We start from the raw sequence: 26,946 nt of genomic DNA on the forward strand, positions 1-26,946 counted from the left end.
AACTCATTATTTTCAATTGCAGCATAAATTATTAATTTTGACCAGCATATTTAATAAATATAAATTCAATATAAATACAGTAGAAATTTACACAATCTTGCAACCACTTAAAGGTGCTATATCAGAAGTTATATATGAGCATCTGTTTGTGATGAAGATTCTCCAATCAAAATGTATTTTCTACTAGTAGATAAAATCATTTCCTATGATCTTTTATGGGCATTTAGTTAAAGGTGTATTCTTTAAATGTTAAAGTGAAATTTAATAAAAACATGATTTGTAGTAGCTGTCATTATGCAACTTTGAGATAGCACCTTTAATACCGGAAAATAGATCACAAACTCAAAATGGTTCTTTGACAGTTTTGCTCAAAAGTTACTTATAAATGTCTACAAATATTTTGTTTTGGAGAGGAATAGGGGAAAACCATCATCAGAAACGGTCCCTCACATATTGTAACAGCAAAGAAATTGACATACGTTGACCAAACTTTGTTATAGTCTGTTCCAATAAAGTGCACAAATCACCACAGTGTACATCAATGAGAGCCAAAACAAGTAAATGCTAAATTAGGTAGACTATAACTAAATAGATATTTACAAAATATTTACTTGTCTGTTTAATATGTAAGAAATAATCGACGAAAATCATTTTTATTATATTTCCGACAGCACTTTAGATTTGATATCCCAATTATTTCGTACACACGAGCAATTATATAATATACAACCACTAATAATATATATATATATATATATATATATATATATATATATATATATATATATATATATATATATATATATATATATATATATATATATATATATATTAATATGTAATAACAGTCGTTAAAAAATGTTTGTTGGTCGCAATCATCTTAGGACATACCACGGCCGCTAATATACAAGTCGTGAAGCATTGACTGGAACGCAAAATAATCCAATGGACATCCAGGCCCCTTTTTAATGTTATGTCTACTATCCCCGTTCGCCTGATTTTATTACTCACATTGATTTATTAATCATCGGTTATTTGATGTGAAATAGTTGGTAATTTTGACATATAGTCTTAGAGAGGAAACCCACTACAGAGAGAGAGGGAGAGGGAGAGAGAGAGAGAGAGAGAGAGAGAGAGAGAGAGAGAGAGAGAGAGAGAGAGAGAGAGAGAGAGAGAGAGAGAGAGAGAGAGAGAGAGAGAGAGAGAGAGAGAGAGAGAGAGAGAGAGAGAGGTGGGGAACACACAGAGATAGAGATAGTTCAATGTTCTTTTCCATAAGCATGACAGTACATACCACGGCCTTACCTAAGTACATACCTCGTGCGAGCACTGTCATTTACACTGCATGCCATCCCTTCAACGCTCACGTTAACAGAAATTGAAAGACTTGTATCATTTACCACATAACCTAGTTGACTGGTACGACACTGATATCACTTGAACACTTCCTTCAAAACAACAACAACAAAAAAACAAAAGAAGGAAAAGAAGAAGAATCCCCATCATTAGGCCATTATTTTTTTAATTATTCGGTTTACGAACCCGCCGACGTAAATTTTGCTCAAATAAAAAATATAAAAAAAGTTGTATTTTTCACTTTTATTTTTAATTTTTTTGCCGCCGACTTCCACAAATAGCTCTAAAGAAAAAAAAGAGTTACCATTCTAGTTTATTGTGGCGCATTTCGTAAGGTATCAGTAAGAAAAGAAAAAAAATCACCCCTACTGATACACCCCAAACAGGTTTTTTTTTCTTTTTTTTTTCCTTCCTCCTTCCTTTCTGCAAAAAGTTCTTGTTCGTAAACCTAAAAATAAAAAAATACTGGCCTTACGTCAGATCATAAAGTTTAACTTACGCCGGCCCCTTCGTCCAGGGCCTCGTTCCACGAAGCGATCTTAGCACTAAGGTCACCTTAAGTGTATACGGTAGTTATGCACTTAAAGGGACATACCCTAGTTTAGTTAACACTAAGACATATTTGTTTTACTATGAGAGCCGTTTTTGATAACTGAAATCATACTTTACTTAGATTTTATTGTTTATATTATCCATTTCCGTACATTCGAAATGTTTTTGGTGATCCTAGTATTTTTAATATCACAAAATGCATTTCTCATATTTTTAAAAACGCGTGTGCGTCTGAGAAGTAACAGTTATGGAGTCGAGTTTTAGTCTATGTTTAGAGGGTATTTCACCATTTCAAAGGTTTTACGAGCTTTATATAATGACGAAGTAGTTTAACTATTGGCGTATTGACGTAATGTGTGTTGTGTTATCCTGTCAGTGGGATGGTGCATAAATAAATGATCCCTTGCTACTAATGTAACAATGTAGCGGATTTCCTCTCTAAGACATGTCAGAATTACCAAATGTTTGACATCCAATAGCCGATGATTAATAAATCACAATGTGCTCTAGTGGTGTCGTTAAAGAAGACAAACTTGAATGTGTGTTGGATTCGTAGAGCATTGGCGAGCCTAAAATAACTAAAGGCGACGCCACATGATGACAGTACTTGGTACGAGCGTTTCGTAAATGAGACTCGGAAAGGAAATGGTTTATTTAACGACCTACTCATCACATTTTATTTTCGGTTATATGGCGTCTGTCACGGGGATCCTATAATACCCGTAACTGAATGAAACACGATTATCAAAATATCTCTCCTAACTGTATATCTATTAGATCTCTCTGTAACGGGCGGTTATACCCTAGTGTGGCTCGTCTAGGTATGATCAGAGATACGATCTTATATAAAGTATATGTAATATAGCACGTTTAGTTCACTAGAAAACACAACAAAAACACAATACACTTTGGAATCTGTATTAACCTACGCTGACAAATGTACTGCCGCAGTAGTTAATTAACAACAACAAATAATAACAACCCAGAACTGATCACTTAATTAGTTAATCTCTAGGTGTCTAGTTTACACAATATGCTAATCACTTCACCGTGACACAACACCCACATGTGTGATAATTGAGAAACGCTTCCAGGGGAACTTAATTAATAAAGGAATTACAACTCTATTCCTAACTGGTTAATTTTTCATTAACCCTAACTACTCATTCAATAACCTTGTAATACAGACTTAATACTGGTACCTATCACAATAAAGACAATAACCTACAGTTTACCTAGGTTCTCTAGGATGACTGGCTAAGCTTTAATAATTATTTAGACAGTGAGCCTACAGCTTACTGCGTCAGATGACCGGCAGCACCGTCTAAATAATATTGGTATAATACAGTATTAAAATATTTAAAATCACATCAAGGTTATACACAGAGCAGAAAATATATAATTACCAGTCCGGACAGACAGCGATCCCTGGAAGCCTTCCTATGTTTCTCCCTGATGTCTCTAAAACCCTAGCTATTTATCCTAAAAACCGAATATCGCCTGGGGTTACATCGCGGCCCTCCCCCTATCAAGTGATATTTCCACATCGACCATGACGGCAATTTTCTCTTAGATGGCCAGACTCACTGACGCCTAGTCGCCAAATCACGGTTGTAAAAACCGCACTCGCGGAGGTATTACGTAACTACTGGCCACCTGGGCTTAAGTGCATATTGGAACTGCACACGGCCCTCTAAAACAATTAATATCGCCACAGGCAAAAGCAAAATTAAGAGCATGTTCCGTCACAGCGTCAGACATATGGTTAAGGACCACACAGATATTGAGAGAGGAAACCCGCTGTCGCCACTTCACGGGCTACTCTTTTCGATTAGCAGCAAGGGATCTTTTATATGCACCATCCCACACACAGGATAACACATACCACAGCCTTTGATACACCAGTCGTGGTGCACTGGCTGGAGCGAGAAATAGCACCCGCATCAAGCGAACGCTTTACCACTGGGCTACGTCCCGCCCCATAAATGAGTGGAACGTATCACAGATGACACCATGTTATCGTGCGAATGCGAATAATTTTTACATGCTCATATACCACTAGAGTTTCGAGCATGTCCGTCCCGGGGCCCCGTCTCTGGATAGCCAGGGGCTTTCCCCGGCAGAGAAAAAAATTAAGCGGACAATTTTGAAATTTATATTAAAAAATTAAATAGTGGGCCTTTAAAATTTTGATGTGCATCTCTAATTAATATAATTAATAAAGAAAATTCTACTCATTAAATTTGATCGCTAGATTAGATCGGGTGGTCAAAAAGAAATTAGATAAAATCGGTGGCCTGACTCGGGATGGAGGGGTGTAGAGTTGAAAATGAGCAGAATTTTGAAAATAGCAATTATTAGTAAAAACGGTTAATAGAATTTAAAGAAAAGAAAAAAAAGTTACAAGCCAAAAAAAAAAAGAACTGACTGCTCGGTCGAATATTTATATAATTTGGAGCATTTTAGAAGGACAGCCCAAAAATAAATAAGAGAAAGAAGAGAGGATCGGACTATTTAATAATATTAAAAAAAAGAAGAAAAAAAAGAAGTAATGTAGACAAACTTTTGAACGAAGGTCTAAAAGTTTAAAGGTCGATCTATATGTCCACATGAGTGGCCTGGTTAAGGCCGTTAGGGTGCACAGCTTGTAGGGACGAGATGGGTTGCATCCCGTCAAGAAAACCCCTAGATTGACAGTCAATATACGTTGAAGGTGTAGTGCTGCGCTGAAGTACAGATCTTGAGAAGCCGGATAGTGGTGCGAACGGGCCCGACTCCGAAGGATACGAGATGGTATCACAATAAAACAAAGTAAAGTCTAGAAAAGAGTAGTAGAGGACGACCCCGCTTCCTATTTCTTCTTATAGAGTGGGGCGGTCAATCTTCCAGTGCTGCTTGGACAGGCTCGAACATGTAGAGACTAAACGCGAACAACAGTGGCGTTCTGCAGAATGGCCGTCATACGAGTCACGAAAAAACCCCAAGTCAACATAGACAGACGGAGAAATGACGTGGAGGCAAGGAATCTCGTTAAAAAAGAATCCATCCTGGTGGTGCAGACTGCCGAAACGAGAAGCGTTCCAACGTTCAATCAGTTCCAATGGCCGCATACATCCCAGTAGAAAACTTTACCTCGCTGACAAAAACAACGAAGTGAAGGATTCCCAAGTCGAGCCGCGAAAGCACGTGCAGTGTGCACAAGCGAAACAAACACGTCTTACCGCGTCGAGCTCCAGACTGGGAATGCCATAAATGAGACTCGGATGACGAGACAAACATTACGGAGCGCTCGTATCGTGTGTCGCTGCCTTAAGAAGTACAAGTAAAGCAAGGAGGTGGGATTGAGGTACAGTAAAATGGAGTCTTATCCAGCCATATCAACCTGGAAAAGGCGGGTTTTTTCGTGCTGTTTGATGGGTAAACAACCCCATTCTTAGCCGACCCCACTAAGTACCCCCTAATTCTTATACCAGCACCGCGTTTGCCAAGTGCATGCCTCAATGGAAGTTGTACAAGTTTTTTTGTTGTTTAACAATACCACTAGAGCACACTGATTTAGTAATAGTCGGCTACTGGATGTCAAACATTTGATAATTCTGACATGTGAGCTTCAGCGAAATGAGGGAGTGTGTGTGTGTGGGAGGGGGGGGGGAGGGGGGACCCAACCCACCTCCACCCCCCACCCCCAAAAAACCAACAAAACAACCCAACGAAACCCCACAAACTTTTAAAGGCATTTTTTTAAAGTGAAATATGCCTGCCATCCATGCTAGAATTATTGCTGGCATACCATAAAACACTCCAGGGGTGGATGTCACTTTTGTAATTAAGATTTAAAGATTTTGAAGAACATTAAAACATTTTTTTTTTAACACCACCACTGGAACACATTGATTAATAAATCATCGGCTATAGGATGTCAAACATTTGGTAATTCTGACTCGTAGTCATCAGAGGAAACCCGCTACATTTTTCCTAATGCAGCAAGAGATCTTTTATATGCATTTTCCAACAGACAGGAAAGCACATACCATTGTCTTTATCCAGTTGTGGTGCACTAGCTGGAACGAGAGAGAAAGAGAGAAAAAAATGAATGAATGGATCCACCGAGGTGGTTCGATCCTGCGACGCAAGCACCTCAAGCGAGCATTCAATTGACTGAGCTAAATCCTGCATCTAACATTTAAAAACGTACCAAACTCGCTTTAGATCGTTAAATACATTTAAAAACAACTCGTAAGATATATTTCTCGTTCCAGCCAGTGCTCCACAACTGGTGTAACAAAGGCCGCGGTATGTGCTATCCTGTCTGTCGGATGGTGCATATAAAATATACCTTGCTGCTAATCCAAAAAGAGTAGCCCATGAAGTGGCGACAGCAGGTTTCCTCTCTCAATATCTGTGTGGTCCTTAACCATATGTCTGACGCAATATAAACGTAAATAAAATGTGTTGAGTGCGTCGTTAAATAAAACATTTCTTTCTTTATTTTAACTCGCAAGGTTGAAGGTAAATTTATGGCATCTAACGGCCACTCATGTAGTATTCTCTATAACCAGTAGGGCCTACTAGTTAGGGAAATGTGTGATCAGAGGGTATGCTACCCCCCGACTTCGCGATTAATCCGACCCTGACCGAAGAAATATAAAGCTTCCTGTGTCACACCTAACCTAGGTAGCCGACACACAAAAGGCGATGTATTTTTAGCCTGTGAGTTTGCCCGTGTGTCGCAAACAACTTCCTGGTTCCGTTTCGATTTTCCTTCCCGGTCCCGGTTTCGCCTCATCGTCACTGCTGTTTTTCTGACATTTACAGAATTCTAGTTCGTCACTTTAGGTATCATTCTACCAAGTAATAGCATGTGTCGTTAGCGGGGTATCGTCGACTCTGTTGCTAGGCCCGAGGGGGACGCGAATCGCCAACATGGCCGAGGCTGATTCAATGGCGGACTATTTACCCACGAAATACCGCGAAGTACCGCTAAGCGCGCTTCGATTTTCTGCTCGGAACAAGATGTCGCAGTACCTGAATCTGACGGGCCGTCTCCCAAACGAGAATTCGAGTCTCACACCAGACTACAACGGGTTGGCAGAACTCGTGGGGTTTGATTATCTCCAGCAACAGAACTTCGCCTTAGACGGAAACCCCACCATAAAACTTCTGAATGAGTGGACGCAGACGCCCAACCTCAGCCCGACCGTGGGGAAACTGGTGGATCATTTGGTCTGCCTGGGACGAGATGACGTACTCACTGACTGTAAACACATCATACGTAAGTAAATATTTCTTCTTGTTTTTTTTTTTTTTTTTTTTTTTACCAGATGCAGAACATAGCAGGCCCGTAGGAACCGGGGGTGGGTGTATGTGGGAGGGTGGGGTGGGGTGGAGGTGCAGGGGTGCGTAGCCCAGTAGTATTTTAACGCTCTTCATGGTACGCAGTCGGTTTAGGATCAATCTTCATTGGTGGGTCCATTAGGTTATTTTTCGTTTCAGGCAGTGCTCCACAAGTGGTGTATTAAATGGGATGGGTGGGGGAGATGGGGAGGGGAGTGAGTTGGGTGGATGGTCAACGTAGCCCAATAGTAAAGCGCTCGCCATTTTACTCTGTCGGTTTAAGATCGCTTCCCGTTGGGGTGGATGGCCTACATAGCATAGTAGTACAGCGTTCGCCATGATACACTGTCGGTTTAAGATCGATCCCCAATGGTGGATCCATTAAGTTATTTTTCATTCCAGGCAGTACTCCACAGCTGGTGTATCAAAGGGGGTGGGGGTGGGGTAGTGGTGGTAAATGGGGGTGGATGACCTGCATAGGCCAGTAGTAAAGATTTTGCCATGATACATTGGTGGGCCCATTAGGTTATTTTTTATTCTGGGCAGTGCTCCACAGCTGTCATATTAAATGGGCTTGGTGGGGGAGTAGGGGACGGGGGGGAGTTGGGTGGATGGCCTGTGTAGCCCAGTAGTACAGCGCTCACCATGATACGCAGTCGGTTTAGGATCGATCCCCATTGGTGCGTCAGTGTTTCTTTCCAGGCAGTGCTCTACAACTGGTATATCAATGGGGGTAGGCGTGGGGGTAAATGGGGGTGGATGACCTGCATAGGCCAGTAGTAAAGAATTTGCCATGATACATTGGTGGGCCCATTAGGTTATTTTTCATTCTGGGCAGTGCTCCACAGCTGTCATAACAAATTTAAGGCTGTGGTATGTACTCTCCTGTCTTTGGCATGGTACACACAAACATTTCCCCATCTGCTGTAATAATAAAAAAAAGTAGCCAATGGCAGTGGGTTTCTTCTCTTATTGTGTTGTCTGTGTGGTCCTCAACCATATGTAAATTATAATGTGTTTAGTTCGTTGTTAAATTAAAAAAGAAAATCTCATTTGTTTTGTAATTTTTGTTTGTTTGTTTGTTTGTTTGTTTGTTTGTTTGTTTGTTTGTTTGTTTATTTATTTGTTTATTTACTTATGTATTTGTGATGGTGCATATTTAATTTACATTTTAGTTCGAGATATTGAACACCACCTGAAGGCTCGAGAAAATCAACAAACTTATGGAAGTCCGCCCATTCAGGATGATACAGGTGCCTTCAAAATATACTTTTAAATGTTTCCTGGGTTTTTAAAAAAAACAAATTACTTTTTAAATAAAATTATATTGTTTGAAATAAAAAATCATAATAATGCCATGCTTATATTGCATGTCTAACTATTAATTAATTAATTAATTAAAATTTAAATGATTAAAAATGTATTTCCCATCTACATGTAGTTCATCATATAAATGTATATTGTGTTTCCCTAGAGGACCATTGACTACGGTTATTTAGCACATTGCAGGGGCGGATCCAGGAATTTTAGCAGGGGGGGCCCTTCAAAGGCTCAAGACTAAAGGCCCCCCCCCCCCCCCCCTCGATAGGAAATTTTCATATTTGAAGATAGCTTTAGATTGATTTGAAGTATATTCCCGTTGTCAAGATCAACTCTGGTCACGAGCAGGGTGGGGTCCAGACACCCCCCCCCCCCCCCCCCCCCCCCCCCCCCCCCCCCCCACCCCCCCCCCCCCCCCCCCCCCCCCCCACCCTGGATCCGCGTCTGCATTGTTATAATCGTAACCAAGAAGGGCAGGACCTAGCCCAATGGTAAAGCGTTCGGCTGATGCGCATTCGGTTTAGGATCGATCCCAGTTGGTGGTCCCATTTGGTTATTTCTCGTTCCAGCCAAACAGACTTCTTCTATAATCATAATCATATTCGCCCTTTTGCGGAAAACCCCCCCAACAAAAAACCCATTAAGATTAATCGAAGGTTGAATGCATGACATTTGATAACATATAATTTGTCTTTTTGGGGAGATCACCTTCACACACACACACCACACAAACACACACACATACTCACACACCACACACACATACCATCCCCACACACCACAGACACACACACACACATACCATCCCCACACACCACAAACACACACACACACATACCATCCCCACACACCACAAACACACACACACATACTCACACACCACACACACATACCATCCCCACACACCACAGACACACACACACACATACCATCCCCACACACCACAGACACACACACATACTCACACACCACACACACATACCATCCCCACACACCACAGACACACACACATACCATCCCCACACACCACAAACACACACACACATGCATACGCACACACACCACACACACAAACAAACACACACACACACACCACATGCATATACACACACAAACACACACATACCATCCCCCACATACCACAAACACAACACACACAAAGACATATACACATACACAAACACACACACATACATACACACATACAGACACACACATACAGACACAGACATAAACACACACAGACTCACACACACATATACATACACACATACATACACACACACACACACATACATACACACAGACACACACCACAAAAATACACACAAACACCCACACCCACTCACACACACACACACACACACACATACAATGCACAACAGGAGCAACAACAAAAGACAAAGAAAACCCCACCTAAAGAAAACACCAAACCATCCCAGTTATGACTGTATAATGTCCAAAATGGTCAGTATACACATATTTTAGATAGACCCTGCTTGTCTCATAATAATAATAAAATTTAATTTTGTGAAATAGATGATTTCATTTTAAAATATTTTATTATACTTACCATTTGTGACACCCAATAGCCCTGATGTGTATTATTTGTGTGTTTTTTGTGCTAAGATGTGTTAAACAATCATTCATTCATTCATTTTATGTTTTCCTTTCTTTGCAGTGACTGGAAGTGACATCACGGACCATGGTGTTGACGAATTCCGGTTTATTACGGTTGCAGATGGTAAGTTTGTTACAGTATTCTATTTTAATAATCCCGCGCCCTTTAAATAGGCGAATCGTAAGAGTCCCTCGGCATCACGTACTAATGAAATATTTTTTATTTATGCTTTTTAACAGTTTCAACAGTACACAATTTTACTTCCCTTCAACTATCTGTTTGTCTGACAGAAGATAGTCTTAAATTCTCTAAAAAAAATTAAGCATGAGAATAAAGATGAAAAGGAACCAATTTGTTCGTGAATGCCCGAAAAGTGTGAACAAACACACCATTTAGTAATTGCATGGAGTATTTTTTTTTTATTATTTTATTTTACCCCTCCAACTCCTCCAAATCCCCCAAAAGCCCCACCTTTAACTTTTTTAAATTCTTATTATTAATTTTTGTTTTGGACCCCCCCCCCCCCTCCCTCCAGTTGTATACATGTATGTGCATCTTCTGAGGGTTCTTCCTGGTTGTTATCTTGAGCACCTGGTCTTGTTGACTACCTGGACCCTGTTTTATACATGTATGTGTATCTTCAGAGGGCTCTTCCTGGTTGTTATCTTGAGCACCTGGTCTTGTTGACTACCTGCACCCTGTTTTATACATGTATGTGTATCTTCAGAGGGCTCTTCCTGGTTGTTATCTTGAGCACCTGGTCTTTGTTGACTACCTGCACCCTGTTTTATACATGTACATGTATCTTCAGAGGGCCCTTCCTGGTTGTTATCTTGAGCTCCTGGTCTTGTTGACTACCTGCACCCTCTTTTATACATGTATGTGTATCTTCAGAGGGCTCTTCCTGGTTGTTATCTTGAGCACCTTGGTTGTTATCTTGAGCACCTGGTCTTGTTGACTACCTGCACCCTGTTTTATACATGTAAGTGTATCTTCAGAGGGCTCTTCTTGGTTATTTTGAGCTCCTGGTCTTGTTGACTACCTGCACCCTGTTTTATACATGTATGTGTATCTTCTGAGGGTTCTTCATGGTTGTTATCTTGAGCACCTGGTCTTGTTGACTACCTGCACCCTGTTTTATACGTGTAAGTGTATCTTCTGAGGGTTCTTCCTGGTTGTTATCTTGAGCTCCTGGTCTTGTTGACTACCTGCACCCTGTTTTATACATGTATGTGTATCTTCTGAGGGTTCTTCCTGGTTGTTATCTTGAGCACCTGGTCTTGTTGACTACCTGCACCCTGTTTTATACATGTATGTGTATCTTCAGAGGGCTCTTCCTGGTTGTTATCTTGAGCACCTGGTCTTGTTGACTACCTGCACCCTGTTTTATACATGTAAGTGTATCTTCAGAGGGCTCTTCCTGGTTGTTATCTTGAGCACCTGGTCTTGTTGACTACCTGCACCCTGTTTTATACATGTATGTGTATCTTCAGAGGGCTCTTCCTGGTTGTTATCTTGAGCACCTGGTCTTGTTGACTACCTGCACCCTGTTTTATACATGTATGTGTATCTTCAGAGGGCTCTTCCTGGTTGTTATCTTGAGCACCTGGTCTTGTTGACTACCTGCACCCTGTTTTATACATGTATGTGTATCTTCAGAGGGCTCTTCCTGGTTGTTATCTTGAGCACCTGGTCTTTGTTGACTACCTGCACCCTGTTTTATACATGTAAGTGTATCTTCAGAGGGCTCTTCCTGGTTGTTATCTTGAGCTCCTGGTCTTGTTGACTACCTGCACCCTGTTTTATACATGTATGTGTATCTTCTGAGGGTTCTTCCTGGTTGTTATCTTGAGCACCTGGTCTTGTTGACTACCTGCACCCTGTTTTATACATGTATGTGTATCTTCTGAGGGTTCTTCCTGGTTGTTATCTTTAGCACCTGGTCTTGTTGACTACCTGCACCCTGTTTTATACATGTATGTGTATCTTCTGAGGGTTCTTCCTGGTTGTTATCTTGAGCACCTGGTCTTGTTGACTACCTGCACCCTGTTTTATGCATGTATGTGTATCTTCTGAGGGTTCTTCCTGGTTGTTATCTTGAGCACCTGGTCTTGTTGACTACCTGCACCCTGTTTTATACATATATGTGTATCTTCTGAGGGTTCTTCCTGGTTGTTCTCTTGAACACCTGGTCTTGTTGACTACCTGCACCCTGTTTTATACATGTATGTGTATCTTCTGAGGGTTCTTCCTGGTTGTTATCTTGAGCACCTGGTCTTGTTGACTACCTGGACCCTGTTTTATACATGTAAGTGTATCTTCTGAGGGTTCTTCCTGGTTGTTATCTCTCGAACCTGGTCTTGTTGACTACCTGCACCCTGTTTTAAGGGGGACAGGATTTAGCCCAGTGGTAAAGTGTTCGCTTGATGCACGATTGGTCTGGGATCGATCCTCGTATGTGGGCCCATTGGGCTATTTCTCGCTCCAGCCAATGCACCACGACTGGTATATCAAAGGCCGTGATATATGTGTTATTCTGTCTGTGGGATGGTTCATACAAAAGTTCCCTTGCTGCTAATCGAAAAGAAAAGTCCATGAAGTGGCGACAGCGGGTTTCCTCTCTCAATATCTGTGTGGTTCTTAACCATATGTCTGACGCCATATAACCATAAATAAAATGTGTTGAGTGCGTCGTTAAATAAAACATTTCCTTCCTTCCTTCCTGTCATACGCAGGCATTTTCTTTTGATAGCGTCTAGATGGAGGGCTCAACGTATCCCAGTGGGAAAAAACAATTGCTTGATGCACTGTTGGTCTAGGAAAGATAAAAAAGAGCACATTGATTTATTAATCATCGGCTATTGGATGTTAAACATATGGTCAAAGACAGAAAACCCAATGACCCGATGAGGCTATTTCACGTTATAACCAGTGCACCACAACTGGTATATATCAAAGGCTGTGGTATATGCTATCCTGTTTGTAGGATGGTGCATATAAAAGATAGCTTGCTACTACTGGAATAATGTAGAAGGTTTCCTCTCTAAGACTATATGTCAACATTACCAAATGTCTGACATCCAATAGCCGATGATTACAAAATCAATGTGCTCTAGTGGTGTCGTTAAACAAAAGAAACTTTTTAATAAAACATGTTTAATATCCAATAGCCGATGATTAATAAATCAATGTGCTCTAGTGGTGTCGTTAAACAAAGCAAACTTTTTAAGAAAACAAATGTTTAATATCCAGTAGCCGATGATTAATAAAACAATATGATCTAGTGGTGTTGTTAAACTTAAATAGCATCTAGATGCAGAACCAATCACTACCTGGTATGATCTGTTTTATCACAGTCTCAACTGCATCTGGAGACAACATTGCATTCGCATCAGATCATTACAAATGGAATCAAGGACCTAATTTACAAAGCTGTCATAAGTTACAAGTGGTTTACACCTACCCATTGAGCCTTGTGGAGCACTCACTCAGGGTTTGGAGTCGGTATCTGGATTAAAAATCCCATGCCTCGACTGGGATCTGAACCCAGTACCTACCAGCCTGTAGACCGATGGCCTAACCACGACGCCACCGAGGCCAGTAAGTTACAATAAAGTGAGACAAGAGTCTTTGATGTTGAAACGGGGACACACCCTTTAAAAAATAGACATGTAACACATTGGATAAAGTTACAATAAAGTGAGAGAGAGTCTGTGACATTGAAATGGGGACACACCCTTTAAAAAATAGACATGTAACACATTGGATAAAGTTATGCACAACAAAGTGAGAGAGAGTCTGTGACATTGAAACGGGGACACACCCTTTAAAAAATAGACATGTAACACATTGGATAAAGTTACAATAAAGTGAGAGAGAGTCTGTGACATTGAAATGGGGACACACCCTTTAAAAAATAGACATGTAACACATTGGATAAAGTTATGCACAACAAAGTGAGAGAGAGTCTGTGACATTGAAACGGGGACACACCCTTTAAAAAATAGACATGTAACACATTGGATAAAGTTACAATAAAGTGAGAGAGAGTCTGTGACATTGAAACGGGGACACACCCTTTAAAAAATAGACATGTAACACATTGGATAAAGTTACAATAAAGTGAGAGAGAGTCTGTGACATTGAAACGGGGACACACCCATTAAAAACAGACATGTAACACATTGGATAAAGTTATGCACAATAAAGTGAGAGAGAGAGTCTGTGACATTGAAACGGGGACACACCCTTTTAAAAATAGACATGTAACACATTGGATAAAGTTACAATAAAGTGAGAGAGAGTCTGTGACATTGAAACGGGGACACACCCTTTAGAAAATAGACATGTAACACATTGGATAAAGTTACAATAAAGTGAGAGAGAGTCTGTGACATTGAAATGGGGACACACCCTTTAAAAAATAGACATGTAACACATTGGATAAAGTTACAATAAAGTGAGAGAGAGTCTGTGACATTGAAACGGGGACACACCCTTTAGAAAATAGACATGTAACACATTGGATAAAGTTACAATAAAGTGAGACAAGAGTCTTTGATGTTGAAACGGGGACACACCCTTTAAAAAATAGACATGTAACACATTGGATAAAGTTATGCACAATAAAGTGAGAGAGAGAGTCTGTGACATTGAAACGGGGACACACCCGTTAAAAAATAGACATGTAACACATTGGATAAAGTTACAATAAAGTGAGAGAGAGTCTGTGACATTGAAACGGGGACACACCCTTTAGAAAATAGACATGTAACACATTGGATAAAGTTACAATAAAGTGAGAGAGAGTCTGTGACATTGAAATGGGGACACACCCTTTAAAAAATAGACATGTAACACATTGGATAAAGTTACAATAAAGTGAGAGAGAGTCTGTGACATTGAAACGGGGACACACCCTTTAAAAAATAGACATGTAACACATTGGATAAAGTTATGCACATTAAAGTGAGAGAGAGAGTCTGTGACATTGAAACGGGGACACACCCTTTAAAAAATAGACATGTAACACATTGGATAAAGTTATGCACAATAAAGTGAGAGAGAGAGTCTGTGACACTGAAACGGGGACACACCCTTTTAAAAATAGACATGTAACACATTTTCTTCAATAATAAAGTTACAATAAAGTGAGAGAGAGTCTGTCTGAACCTATTTTCTTCAATAATAATATTAGAATTGGGTTTAAAAAAAAAAAAAATTAAGCACAACTTGTTACAGAAAGTTTGTGATTTGTATGGCAAGAATGGGGAATTTTTTTTTCTCTGGAAGTTTTTAAAGATGTGCATGATATTCACGTCTCCTATTTGGACTATTTTGGACTTGTTCAAGCTTGTAAATAGTATGTTAAGAATTTGAATTTCAAGACTGAACAAACTAATATATTTTTAGATTATACTTCAGTTTCACATGTAAACTGCTTTCTTTGAAGAAAGGCACAAAACCATATTATTATGTTTTGGAATCCTCGGTGATTAGTAATAAGGCTAAAATAAAATGGGAAATTCAATTTGGATCTGAACTCAAGTGGTCTAATATTTGTATAAAACCTTTTAAAACAACTCTTGAAACTAAGCTCCAATGGTTCCAATACAGAATATTAAATAGCATATTAGCAACCAACACTTTCTGTATACACAATAAACATAGGAACTGATGATAAATGTACATTTTGTTCTGAGCAAAGGGAAACTTTGTCACACTTATTTTGAGAATGTAACAGATTTTATGCAGTGGGTTATGGCAAATTGTACTCATGGAAATAAGATGAATCTCTCAGAAGAACTGGTTATTCTTGGCGTTAAAAACATGCAACAACAGATACAGCATTTGATTTTTGTTATTGTTAGTTGCAGAATTTCACATTTATAAATGCAAAAGTACAAAAGTCATATCTTAACTTTACACATTTAAAAAAAGAAATTCAATATAGATATACAATAGAACTATCAGTCTACAAACAAAACAAATTGGCCATTCAGGTATTAATTATTTGCTCGTTTGCATACAATTGCTTGCTGTTAGTAATAGGAGATTGAGGAAGTATAATATTAAAGGACACCGGACACAAAAAGACAAGTAGTGTGTAATGGATTAAGTTAGCGTCAAAGACCGCATTACTCGAATGCACGGCTTGCTGCGAGTCACCGGTCAGCTGCGTGTCTAAGGTTTGGGGTAAAAACAGAAGTGCATGGGCGGGATTATGCATAGATCTGAACGAAAGTGTGGCAATACGTCATCGATGAGAGTTATCAAAGACTTCCACCAATACCAGTACACATGTTGATTCTTTGGTTGTGCATTTCAGTCGTCTTTGTTTTTTGTCTCCAGGTTTATCGGAAATTGAATTTACAAGATTATTATATACTGTCGACGTAATTATGAGCTGGTTAACTGTGCAGTGTTTAACTGCAACAGTAACAGCAATGCATCCCAAGAAACGGGAAAATAAGTCAAATATGTGGTTTTGATTTCCAAAAAACGAAAGTTGTTTAAAACATGGATGCATTATTGTCGTCAGACACGCTTTTACACCAAGTAAATACAGCAGGTTATGGTACATTTACAATGTGAAAATGAAAACAAGTATGTACTTAAGATATACATAAAATAAAGGTATTGCAATTTGTTCACATATGAATATTTAAACTTCACATTTATTTACCTATAATTACCAAATTAATTTTCACCGACAGCCCATAAACGACTCCATACTAACGTCTTGATCTAGTTGGTTTGTTAACCTCATAACAAAACAGCTTCAAAACATGAATTGTTACTTAGATAACAATGTTTATCGTCAGTTCAGTATACTGTCATTAAAATTGAAATGTTAACACTTTGGCAGGAACAATATATGTACGCTGGCCAGAAGAAATGGTGGTTAATTATTTTTAAAGCTAATGTCCACTATTAAAGCATAATGAAATTGTACTTCAAAGTATTATTAATGATATTGATTCTGCTGTTAAAGAAAAGGATGGTCAAACATTCTAGAAAAAGGTAAAGTTGCTATTATTTTGCAAAAGTAGCCAATCAAGCATATCTCTAGATAAGTGTCATTCATATTTTAAAACCTTGCTTAATCCTAGTGTTTGTCATGGTTCAACTTTGATGATTAGGTAAATGATTTTATTATTAATCATGATTATGTTGATTGTGTTGACTGCATTATATTTAATTCTACCTTTGATGCTATTAATGGTGAAGAAGTAAGAAGTGCTATAAAATCAGTTAATTTAGGTAAAAGCCCAGGTGTGGATAGTGTGCAGTCAGAGTTTTTAAAGAATGCATTATTTATTATACCATATCTAAGGATGTTATTTAATTCTGTTGTAAATAGTGGTACATTCGCAGATTCTTGGAATGTGGGCTTAATTATTCTATTGTTTAAAAAAGGAGATATTACAGGTCCAAATAACTTTAGAGGTAGTTCGTTATTAAATATTATTGGAAAATTATTTACTTCTCTTTTACAAACTAGGTTTAGGACATGGCTTGAATTTAATAATATTATCCATGAAGCACAGGCAGGTTTCAGAAATGATTACTCCACAATAGATCATATATTTACACTTCAGGCATTGTGTCAGAAATATCTTAGAAAGCCTAGGCATAGATTTTATGTTGCTTTTATTGATCTTTTCAAAGCTTTTGACTTGGTAGGAAAAAGTTACTGTATGTATTGCATATGAGGGGTATTCAAGGTAAAATGTATTTATTTATATATTTATTATGTTTTAAAATTATTTATTACTGTTATTCCTATTTATTATTACTATTATTATTATTATTGTTATTGTTATTGTTATTGTTATTGTTATTATTTGTAGTTAATAGGGGTACTCCACAGATGTACGACGCATTCGTGTCTGTGTGCAGTGAGACGTCAAATGATTACTCGTTTGTCACGGACATATTGATCCCAGCACTAGAAGGACCGGAACATAATCTCCGACTTTGTGTTCCGTGGAGGGACGACTTACCAGGGACATCCAAATATGCCACAGATGCACACTTAATTAACATAAGGTAAGAAAACCACAGGAGAAACACTTCTCGCTTTCACACATATTATACACAGTATATAATTAATTAAATTCTCGTTACGTTCATTACAATATAATTAACATCATGCCATTGGTCCACCCATAGCAGCGCAAGTTTGTTCATTACTCGATGAACGTGAAAAAAATAACATACCTGATGGCATCACTTTATATCAGTACTTTGTCTTACTGAGCATTATTGTTTAGAACCAAAAAACTAAATAAATATAGGATAATAAACAAATTACCAGTTATTATCAAATTTATGTCCCGAGTGAAATAATTTTAGTTTTAGCGAGTGACAAGTGAACATTATTTCACGAGGGACATAAATTTGATAATAACTGGTACCGAGTTTGTTATTCTATTTATTGCCCCAGCTATTTGGGTTCTTTTTTAGCCTTTATTTTCGATACAGCCTACATCGGCTACATGTCCATGTGTATAGAAACGACGTAAACTACTAGTACTTTACTGTGCTGGGTATCAGACCTGTCAACCTTTAGTCAAGAGAAAGCAGGAGGTGTGTGTTGAAAAAGCAGGAGATTTTGTCAAAAAGCAGGAGATTTTTTAAATTCACACAATTTAACCCAAAATCGCAAGATTTAAAAAAACCCATTATTACAATAAGTTATATGAATACTTTATAATGTCATATATACTTCTTAACCTTAGATCTTGGCATTAAAAAAATATATATATATTATTATTTTTTTATATTTTTTTAAGTTTAAATATTATTATGATTTAATACATATTTAATTTTTTTTTTTTTTTTTATCCAAAAATGTTAAGAACATGAACAAGAAATAAAAAATTTAATTAGTACATTTACGGTATTACACTTACAGCCTTACAGGTTGCGTTACATTATCATTTGTGGTTAGTGTACCTAAGTACCAAAGACAAATTTATATAAATCTTATAATATTAATATACCCGGTATTGCTTTAACTTTGTATTTTATTTACGGTTCACAGATAATTTTCAAAATCCAAAGTTCTATATATTCTGTAAAAAAACAAAAAAATATATAATGAATTACATTAAACTACCATTTTATTACAAGTTTAAGACTGAAACCAGAAAGACGTAAACGCTTTAAACTACATGACGTCATTGTGTGTGCTTTGCCAAATCCTGATGACAAGGTGATTGGTTTGTTGGTGTCAAATCGTCCAATAGTAGTGTACATTAAACCAATGCATGATAATTTGTCAGTGAGAAATTATGATTTTTATCTCCCCCGATATGACTGCTTGCTGGGGTGATAATTCAAAATAAAATATGAATTTTTAGGGTAAGTCTCTTTCAAACTGAATTATAAGGAGTGTCAGTCAATCAATCCACTATTTGACTCGTGCTTACATCCATTGAAGGTTCAAACACGACTGTCTTGGACACATTCTCTGTGATTCCCAGGTGGATGTGCCCAAGACTGGGAGTATCAGTTAGTTCTCTTACATTCTTCTGAGTATGAATGAAATGTTTTATTTAACTATGCACTCAACACATTTTATTTATGGTTATAAGACGTCAAACATATGGTTAAGGACCACACAGATATTGAGAGAGGAATCCCACTGTCACCACTTCATGGGCTACTCTTTTCAACTAGCAACAAGGATTCTTTTATATGCACCATCCCACAGACAGGATAGCACATACCACAGCTTTTTTTTACACCAGTTGTGGAGCACTGGCTGGAACTTTGAGTATGAAAAACAACAACAAAACAACAACAACCCCCCCCAACGAAACAAACATCCACAAACTCATGCAATGAACGTAAAAGAAATAACAGACAGTCGTTAAAATGGGTTAATCGGTCTCGGTGGTATCGTCGTTAAGACATCGGACATACGGCTGGTAGGTACTGAGTTCGCATCATAGTACCGGATCTCACCCAGAGCCAGTTTAACATCTCGTTGGGTAGGTGTAAGGCCTTTGCATCCGCATCGATATTCATTTATCTATCTAACTATATATATTAACCGTGGGGGGTGGGGTGGGGTGGAGCCGTGGTGGGGTGGTGGTGGCACGTGCCCCCCACTTGTGAGCCTCTTTTTTGTTTATCACATTAATGTTTACCATTGTAACCAAAATCTGATATAGAGTTTGTACCTGATCTGTCAGTGCCACCCCATTTCCAAAGTCCTTCCAACGGGCCTGTATATATAAAAATAATGTTTTTTTAACCGTATCTGAACCAGTGGAAAAAAACTGAAAATTATTCAGTGTCTATTTCAGTTCACTGCTGTAAATGAATTAATTTTTTTTATGTAACATTGTTTTTTTACAGTCTTCACAGCTTGCTAATCGGAAAACGTAATACAAATATACCTCACTTCTGAATTTGATATTTGTAACTTATTAATTAATCATTTTTTTGGACAAATTCCAGGTGCAAAAGAGTGATTCTTATTTTGTCTCCAGAATTTCTTGCAAGCCCAATCTGCGACTTCCAACTCAAATTTGCCCACAGTCTCTCACCAGGTAGGTTCATGAATCAAAGTGTGTTTTGTTTAACGACACCACTAGAGCACATTGATTTATTAATCATCAGCTATTGGATGTCAAATATTTGGTAAATTTGACATATAGTCTTAGACGGGAAACCTGCAACATTTTTCAATGAGTAGCAAGGGATCTTTTATATGCACCATCCCACAGACAGGATAGCACATACCACAGCCTTTGATATACCAGTCGTGGTGCACTGGCTGGAATTAGAAATAGGGCCATGAGACCACCAATGAGGATCGATCCTAAACTGACACGCATCAGACGAGCACTTTACCACTGTGTTACATCCCACCCCTTGTGTGTATCAAGTCACCAATGGTGCAAGATGTAAACCTCATGCCTGTATCCCATAATATCTGTAGCACATCATGGGGGGGTGGGGGTGGGGGAGGCGGATTTAGCTTGGTCGGTTGAGTGCTCACATAAGGTGCTTGTGTCACAGGATTGAACCACCTTGGTGGATGCATTCACCTGATTGTTTTTGTCCTCATTCCAACCAGTACACCACAACTTGTCAAATGCCGTGGTATGTGCTTTCCTGTCTGTGGGAAAAGTGCATATAAAAGATCCCTTGCCACTGATGGAAAAATGTAGCGGCTTTTCTCTGATGACAGTGTCAGAATTACCAAATAGCCGATGATTAATAAATCAATGTGCTCTAGTGGTGTCGTTAAACAAAACAAACTTTAGCTGTAACACACCACAGACCAGACACAGATTTCTGGTTCCCACATTGGGGGAGGGGTGGGGGTGGTGATTTAGCTCAGTTCGTAAAGCGCTCGCCTGAGGTGCTGGCATCATAGGATCAAATCAACCCCGTGGATCCTTTCTCTGATTGGGTATTTTCCACTTCCAACCAGTGCCCCACGATTGGTGTATCAAATACATGGTATGTGCTGCCCTGTATGTGTGAAAGTACATATAAAAGACCCATTGCTGCTAATGGGAAAAAGTCGCTGGTTTTCCTTTAAGACAACGTGTCAAAAGTACCTAATTTGTTTGCCACCCAGTAGCTGATAATTAATATATAAATGTGCTCTAGTTGTGTCTTTAAACAAAGCAAAGTTTAACTTTAATGTTCCCTCCTTTTACAAATTTTCAAAGCATTCACAGATTGTCTTTGAAATTTCATTCTGCGTTGATCTGCATTTTGTTACAAATTGTACGGTCAGGTCGGGTCAGGTCAGGTCAGGTCAGGTTGGGTCAGGTCATAGGGTTTAACATGCACATTCAGAACAAACTGTCATGGGCGCAGGTGTCAGCATGGGTCGGCTCCTCTGTCCAGAACAGGAAAAGGGTTTGGGGAAGGTGGGAGAAGGGGGGACCAATCTGATTAAAATTAACTCTACTGGTCTACCAGTAGATCTAACAGCATTGCATGGACTCCCATGTCTAGGTGACATTTCATATATAAATAACAATTTAAATGTCAACCAATTACACTTCACTTTTATAGCGTTATTCGGGAGCATACAAATTTTTAAAATATCGGGTGAGACTATTTATGCAATAGGTGAACTTGTTGGTCTATTTTAACATTGAAAAAAATGGGGGGAAAGTGCAGTAATAAATTTTGGATTGTATACTAGTATAAGATTTTTTTATGACTATACCATCACAGGTTTTTTTTTTTCGTCTTGAAACAAATTTTATGTAAAATTTTATATTGAAATTAATTTCCGGCATTCTTCGTAATTTACCCGAATCATTTCGTATACCCTCGGCATAATCCCGAATGTTTTCGAATATTTTTCAAATCACTGGCATGATTTTGCAATTAAGGTTTTCGATTGGTCGAATGAAAGGTCATCTGGACATGAGCTCCAACGGGCTGCTGTTAGATCCACATGTAATAGTAGAGCTAATTTTAATTAGATTGAGAAAGGGATCGCCCGCGCTGGAAACTGGAAAGTAAAGTTTGTTCTATTTAACGACGCACATTGATTTTTTATCATATCATTGGCTATTGGACGTCAAACATATTGTCATTCTGACACGGTTTTTTGACAGGCAGCTAGGGATCTTTTATTTGCGCTTCCCACAGGCAGGATAGCACAAACCATGGCCTTTGTTGAACCAGTTATGGATCTCTGGTCGGTGCAAGTGGTTTACACCTACCCATTGAGCCTTGCGGAGCACTCACTCAGGGTTTGGAGTCGGTATCTGGATTAAAAATCCCATGCCTCGACTGGGATCCGAACCCAGTACCTACCAGCCTGTAGACCGATGTCCTAACCACGACGCCACCGAGGCCGGCAGCGGGTGGGGGGATCTTACAGGTTCCTTACTTTACTTATACCAATATATTTTTATACGCCCATCCATGATGGGTTGTATTATGGTATGGCGTTGTCCGTCCATCCGTCCGTCCGTCCGTCTGTTAACTTGTTCTTGTCCAGACCATATTTTGGATACAGATCAAATATTATTTTTTTAAATAATCACTTAGTTTGCTCCCATGAAGTGCATTTTAAGTGTATACTAGATTTAGAACCAATTTTTCCAAATTTGATTATCTACCTTGGTGTAAGTTGATAATTTATTTTATTGTTAAAGCTGTATTATCCAATGTTAATAGCTAAATAATATGCTGGATTACAGATTGTAGGAATACATCCAATATACATATTGTATTGATCTGGATTAGAAAATAATGCAATAAAATAGATGTTCGGGTAATTATGTCATTTAAATCAAAAATAAATATGTGAAAACTGCATGATAATTCCAGATATCACAAATATTTAAAACCTCCAACTATAGTAGGATATACATAAAATATAGTCAGGAATATTGGTGGCTGCCAATGGTTTTGATGGTCCATTTTGAAAATCAGCATAGCTGATGGATTTGAAATTCCCACACCTGGTAACTTGAAGACACCTACACTCAGCATACAGGATTTCCTTCCAACAGTGATGTGCAGGACATTAAGTCATTACTTGATACAGGTGCAGTCATGTTGATTTTTCCTTCCTCAGACATTGTATTTTTTTTAATACTGATATTTGTTTGATGTGCCTGTTACGGTCTTCATAATCTAGGGGTCAGTCAAGTACATGTGTTTCAGTAGAATAAGTTTAAGGAGTTGAAGTACTCTGAATATCCATGTTTTCTCTACACAAATAGCTGAGCACAGTAAATATCTTCAGGAGTATTATTATTATTTTTTCAAATATGACATATTGCATTTGTACAAAACTGTACACAATATATACTGAACAAAATAAGAAACTTCTGCTAACTTTGCTTGAACATAACTTGATGAAAACAAACCGGGGGAATAATTGTTATATATGCGTTTAAAGAGTGTTCCATGATGCATCGTTTGGTGCAAAAATCATTGCCATAGGTTAACAGAAACTGGGAGGAATTTTGACCAAGTGTGGTAGGGGTTAAAAATAAAAACACCCACTTAATAACGGGTATGACCACCTCTTGAATTGACCACTGCAGTGCATCGCAGGCGCATAGAATCGACTAAAGTGTTGATTTCTGCCTGTGGAATATTGCTCCATTCCTGAATGAGCGCTTGACGAAGTTCGTTGACGTTAGCGGGTGGGTTGGGACGACGCCTCAATCCTCTGTCTAGACTATCTCAGACATGCTCGATGGGTTTGAGATCAGGACTTTTAGCGGGCCAGTCATCAATAAAATCAGTGTTATTTGTCCTAAGAAAATTTACAATGTCTCTAGCTGTATGAGAGGTGGCATTATCATGCTGAAAAATGTCGAGATGTTGGCGTTGTTATGGAACAGAGGAATGACGTGATGAGCGAGAATATCATCGCGGTAACGTTGAGCATTTAAATTGCCATCAATGACGACTAGTGGTGAACGATAACCATGGGCAATGGCTGCCCAGACCATGACAGAACCCCCACCCCGAAACGATCTCGTTCAAGAACACAACAGTCATCATAGCGTTCATTTTCTTAAGTTAATACTTTGAGGGGTTGTAGTACTGATATTTATGGGTCATAGTTTGGTTGATATATAACATATAGTGTTTTTAAACACAAACGTTAACATGGTTGCCTATGGGATTTTATTTGATATAGTCATACCATCAAACCTTACATGTAGGAACAACTTGAGATGCGGTGTGTCGAATACTATTCCTAGGTCACTGTGACCTACTTTTGACGATCTACTGCACATAACAGTAAATCCTTGTCCAGATCATATCTTGCATAGAGACGCATACAGGACCACCAAACCACATGTAGGAACAACTTGGGATGGTGGTTGGACCAAAACAAACCGTTCATCCATCCCATTGTAAACATTTCACATAATTAGACTTGAATCATACCCGTAACATATTCATTAATATAGATATATTATGGTTTTTCCATCAAACTCCTGATGGGCGTATCATGAACCTCACCGGTACTGTTGTTAATGTCCAGGTGCCCGGAGCAAGAAGGTGATTCCGCTGTGCATTGAAGCGTGCTCAGTGCCCACACTGCTGAACCAGGTGTCGATGTGTAACTACAAGGAGGAGCGAGTAACCCCCTGGTTCTGGAGCCGCCTTGCGGCGGTACTCAAAGCTCCCATTAACAACAGCATCACAACGACTGACGTCAGTTTGTCGGACATCAAGCTGAACATTGCTCCACCCAGGTGAGTTTTCTGCGAGAACACATACAGAGAACACCGTGTAAGGGACAGCGAGATGGCATTCATCTTACCCTGGTATTTTTCGGTGGACCGTTCAAATATGTGCCCAGTTTCCTTCAATCAAACTGCACACTGGCATTAATCCTACAGACCATCCAAATTCCAAAGCACCTAACCAACCCCATCTTCTCTCCTCTCCTCCCCCCCCCCCCCCCCCCCCCCCCCCCGCCTGCTAACAACTCCGGTCGGGCTGCTGGTGCTCCCTTGCACCTGTCAGTGCAGACGGTCCCTTCTTCCACCCAGCCCAACCCTTTCCTGTCCTGCGTGCATGACAGGCGTGCGCTACAACATGGGAGACCAACCACGATGACCCCAATGGACAAGGTTCCAGCACTAGCTATAATTTTTAATGTTTTGGACTTAATTCTACAGGCCATTAAAAATTCAACAGTACCACAAACACACTGCCCGCTGGTGATCTCTTGCACTTGCTAGCGCGGGGGGTCCCTCCTTCCATTCACCCCAAACCCTTTCCTGTCCTGGAAGAAGGAGCCGGCATAAGTCGGCATCTGCGCCCATGACAGGCGTGCGCTACAACAGCTTGCTCTGAATGTGCACGTTAAACCCTATGACCTGGCCTGACCTCGGCATTCATTTTTGGACATATCAACTCGGCTCGAATATTCCTATTTTTAGGCCGAACCGTTCAAAATTAAGCACTAAATCACCAAGAAAATCATGTGCAAACCTTTAAAGTTGGCTATAAATTCCCACGGAAATATATTGCAAATTGGGTTGCACCAAACACCTTCATCGTTTTAGATTTTGCTCGTCTTGGTTTGTGTACTGACAGATAATACACCATATGATTTTTTTTAAATATATTTTTAAAGCTGTAGTGTTGACTACAACACCAGCAGCAGCAGCAGCAGCAGAACCATCAGCACCACCACTACAACCACCTCTAGCAGCGACAGGGGCAGTGCTATACTCAGCCGTGCATCTGCCACGGCCCGTAGAGCCGCACACAACACCGTCACAGCCCGTAGCACGGTCCACAACACCGCTTGCTTGGAGTCTCGCTGTGGAGAAGAAAACAGCGAGGAAAGTATCATGATTGATTTGCCCAAGTGACAGACTTACAATGACATGTGATTTCATAAAAAATTTTTTTTAAAGATGTCACCGGTGATTTTATACAAAAAAAATGTTTTAAAGGTGTCACTGGTGATTTCATACAAAAAAATGTTTTAAAGGTGTCACCGGTGATTTCATAAAAATTTTTTTTAAAGTTGTCACTGGTGATTTCATACAATTTTTTGTTTTAAAGTGTCACCTATGATTTCATACAAGAAAATGTTTTAAAGGTGTCACCGGTGATTTCATACAAGAAAATGTTTTAAAGGTGTCACTGCTAATTTCATATAAGACATTGTTTCAAAGGTATCACCAGTGATTTCATAAAAGAAAATGTTTTTAAAATATCACCAGTGATTTCATATAAAACAATGTCTTAAAAATATCATCGGTGATTTTATATAAGAC

The 26,946-nt window shown here is 39.1% G+C and overlaps 1 protein-coding gene across 1 annotated transcript; it reads left to right on the forward strand.

Annotated features, from left to right (window-relative positions):
- Positions 1-6,629: 6,629 nt before the first annotated feature.
- LOC121385299 (myeloid differentiation primary response protein MyD88-like) lies at positions 6,630-26,683 on the forward strand. Its single transcript, XM_041515918.1, has 7 exons — positions 6,630-7,180; positions 8,418-8,495; positions 10,244-10,306; positions 18,037-18,235; positions 20,657-20,748; positions 25,191-25,404; positions 26,295-26,683. The coding sequence occupies exons 1-7, from the start codon at positions 6,832-6,834 to the stop codon at positions 26,533-26,535; spliced, it is 1,236 nt and encodes a 411-aa protein (XP_041371852.1). The 5' UTR covers positions 6,630-6,831; the 3' UTR covers positions 26,536-26,683.
- The last annotated feature ends 263 nt before the right edge of the window (positions 26,684-26,946 follow it).

The sequence above is a fragment of the Gigantopelta aegis genome, chromosome 11 (genome assembly GCF_016097555.1).
Source record: "Gigantopelta aegis isolate Gae_Host chromosome 11, Gae_host_genome, whole genome shotgun sequence".
Lineage (NCBI taxonomy): Eukaryota > Metazoa > Mollusca > Gastropoda > Neomphalida > Peltospiridae > Gigantopelta > Gigantopelta aegis.

Bases quoted from the DNA above. Each gene is read 5' to 3' on its own strand.
- LOC121385299 (XM_041515918.1), top strand. From the start codon at position 6,832: ATGGCCGAGGCTGATTCAATGGCGGACTATTTACCCACGAAATACCGC. The intron at 8,496-10,243 runs GTGCCTTCAAAA...CTTTCTTTGCAG, and splicing joins GCCCATTCAGGATGATACAG to TGACTGGAAGTGACATCACG. The intron at 10,307-18,036 runs GTAAGTTTGTTA...TATTATTTGTAG, and splicing joins GTTTATTACGGTTGCAGATG to TTAATAGGGGTACTCCACAG.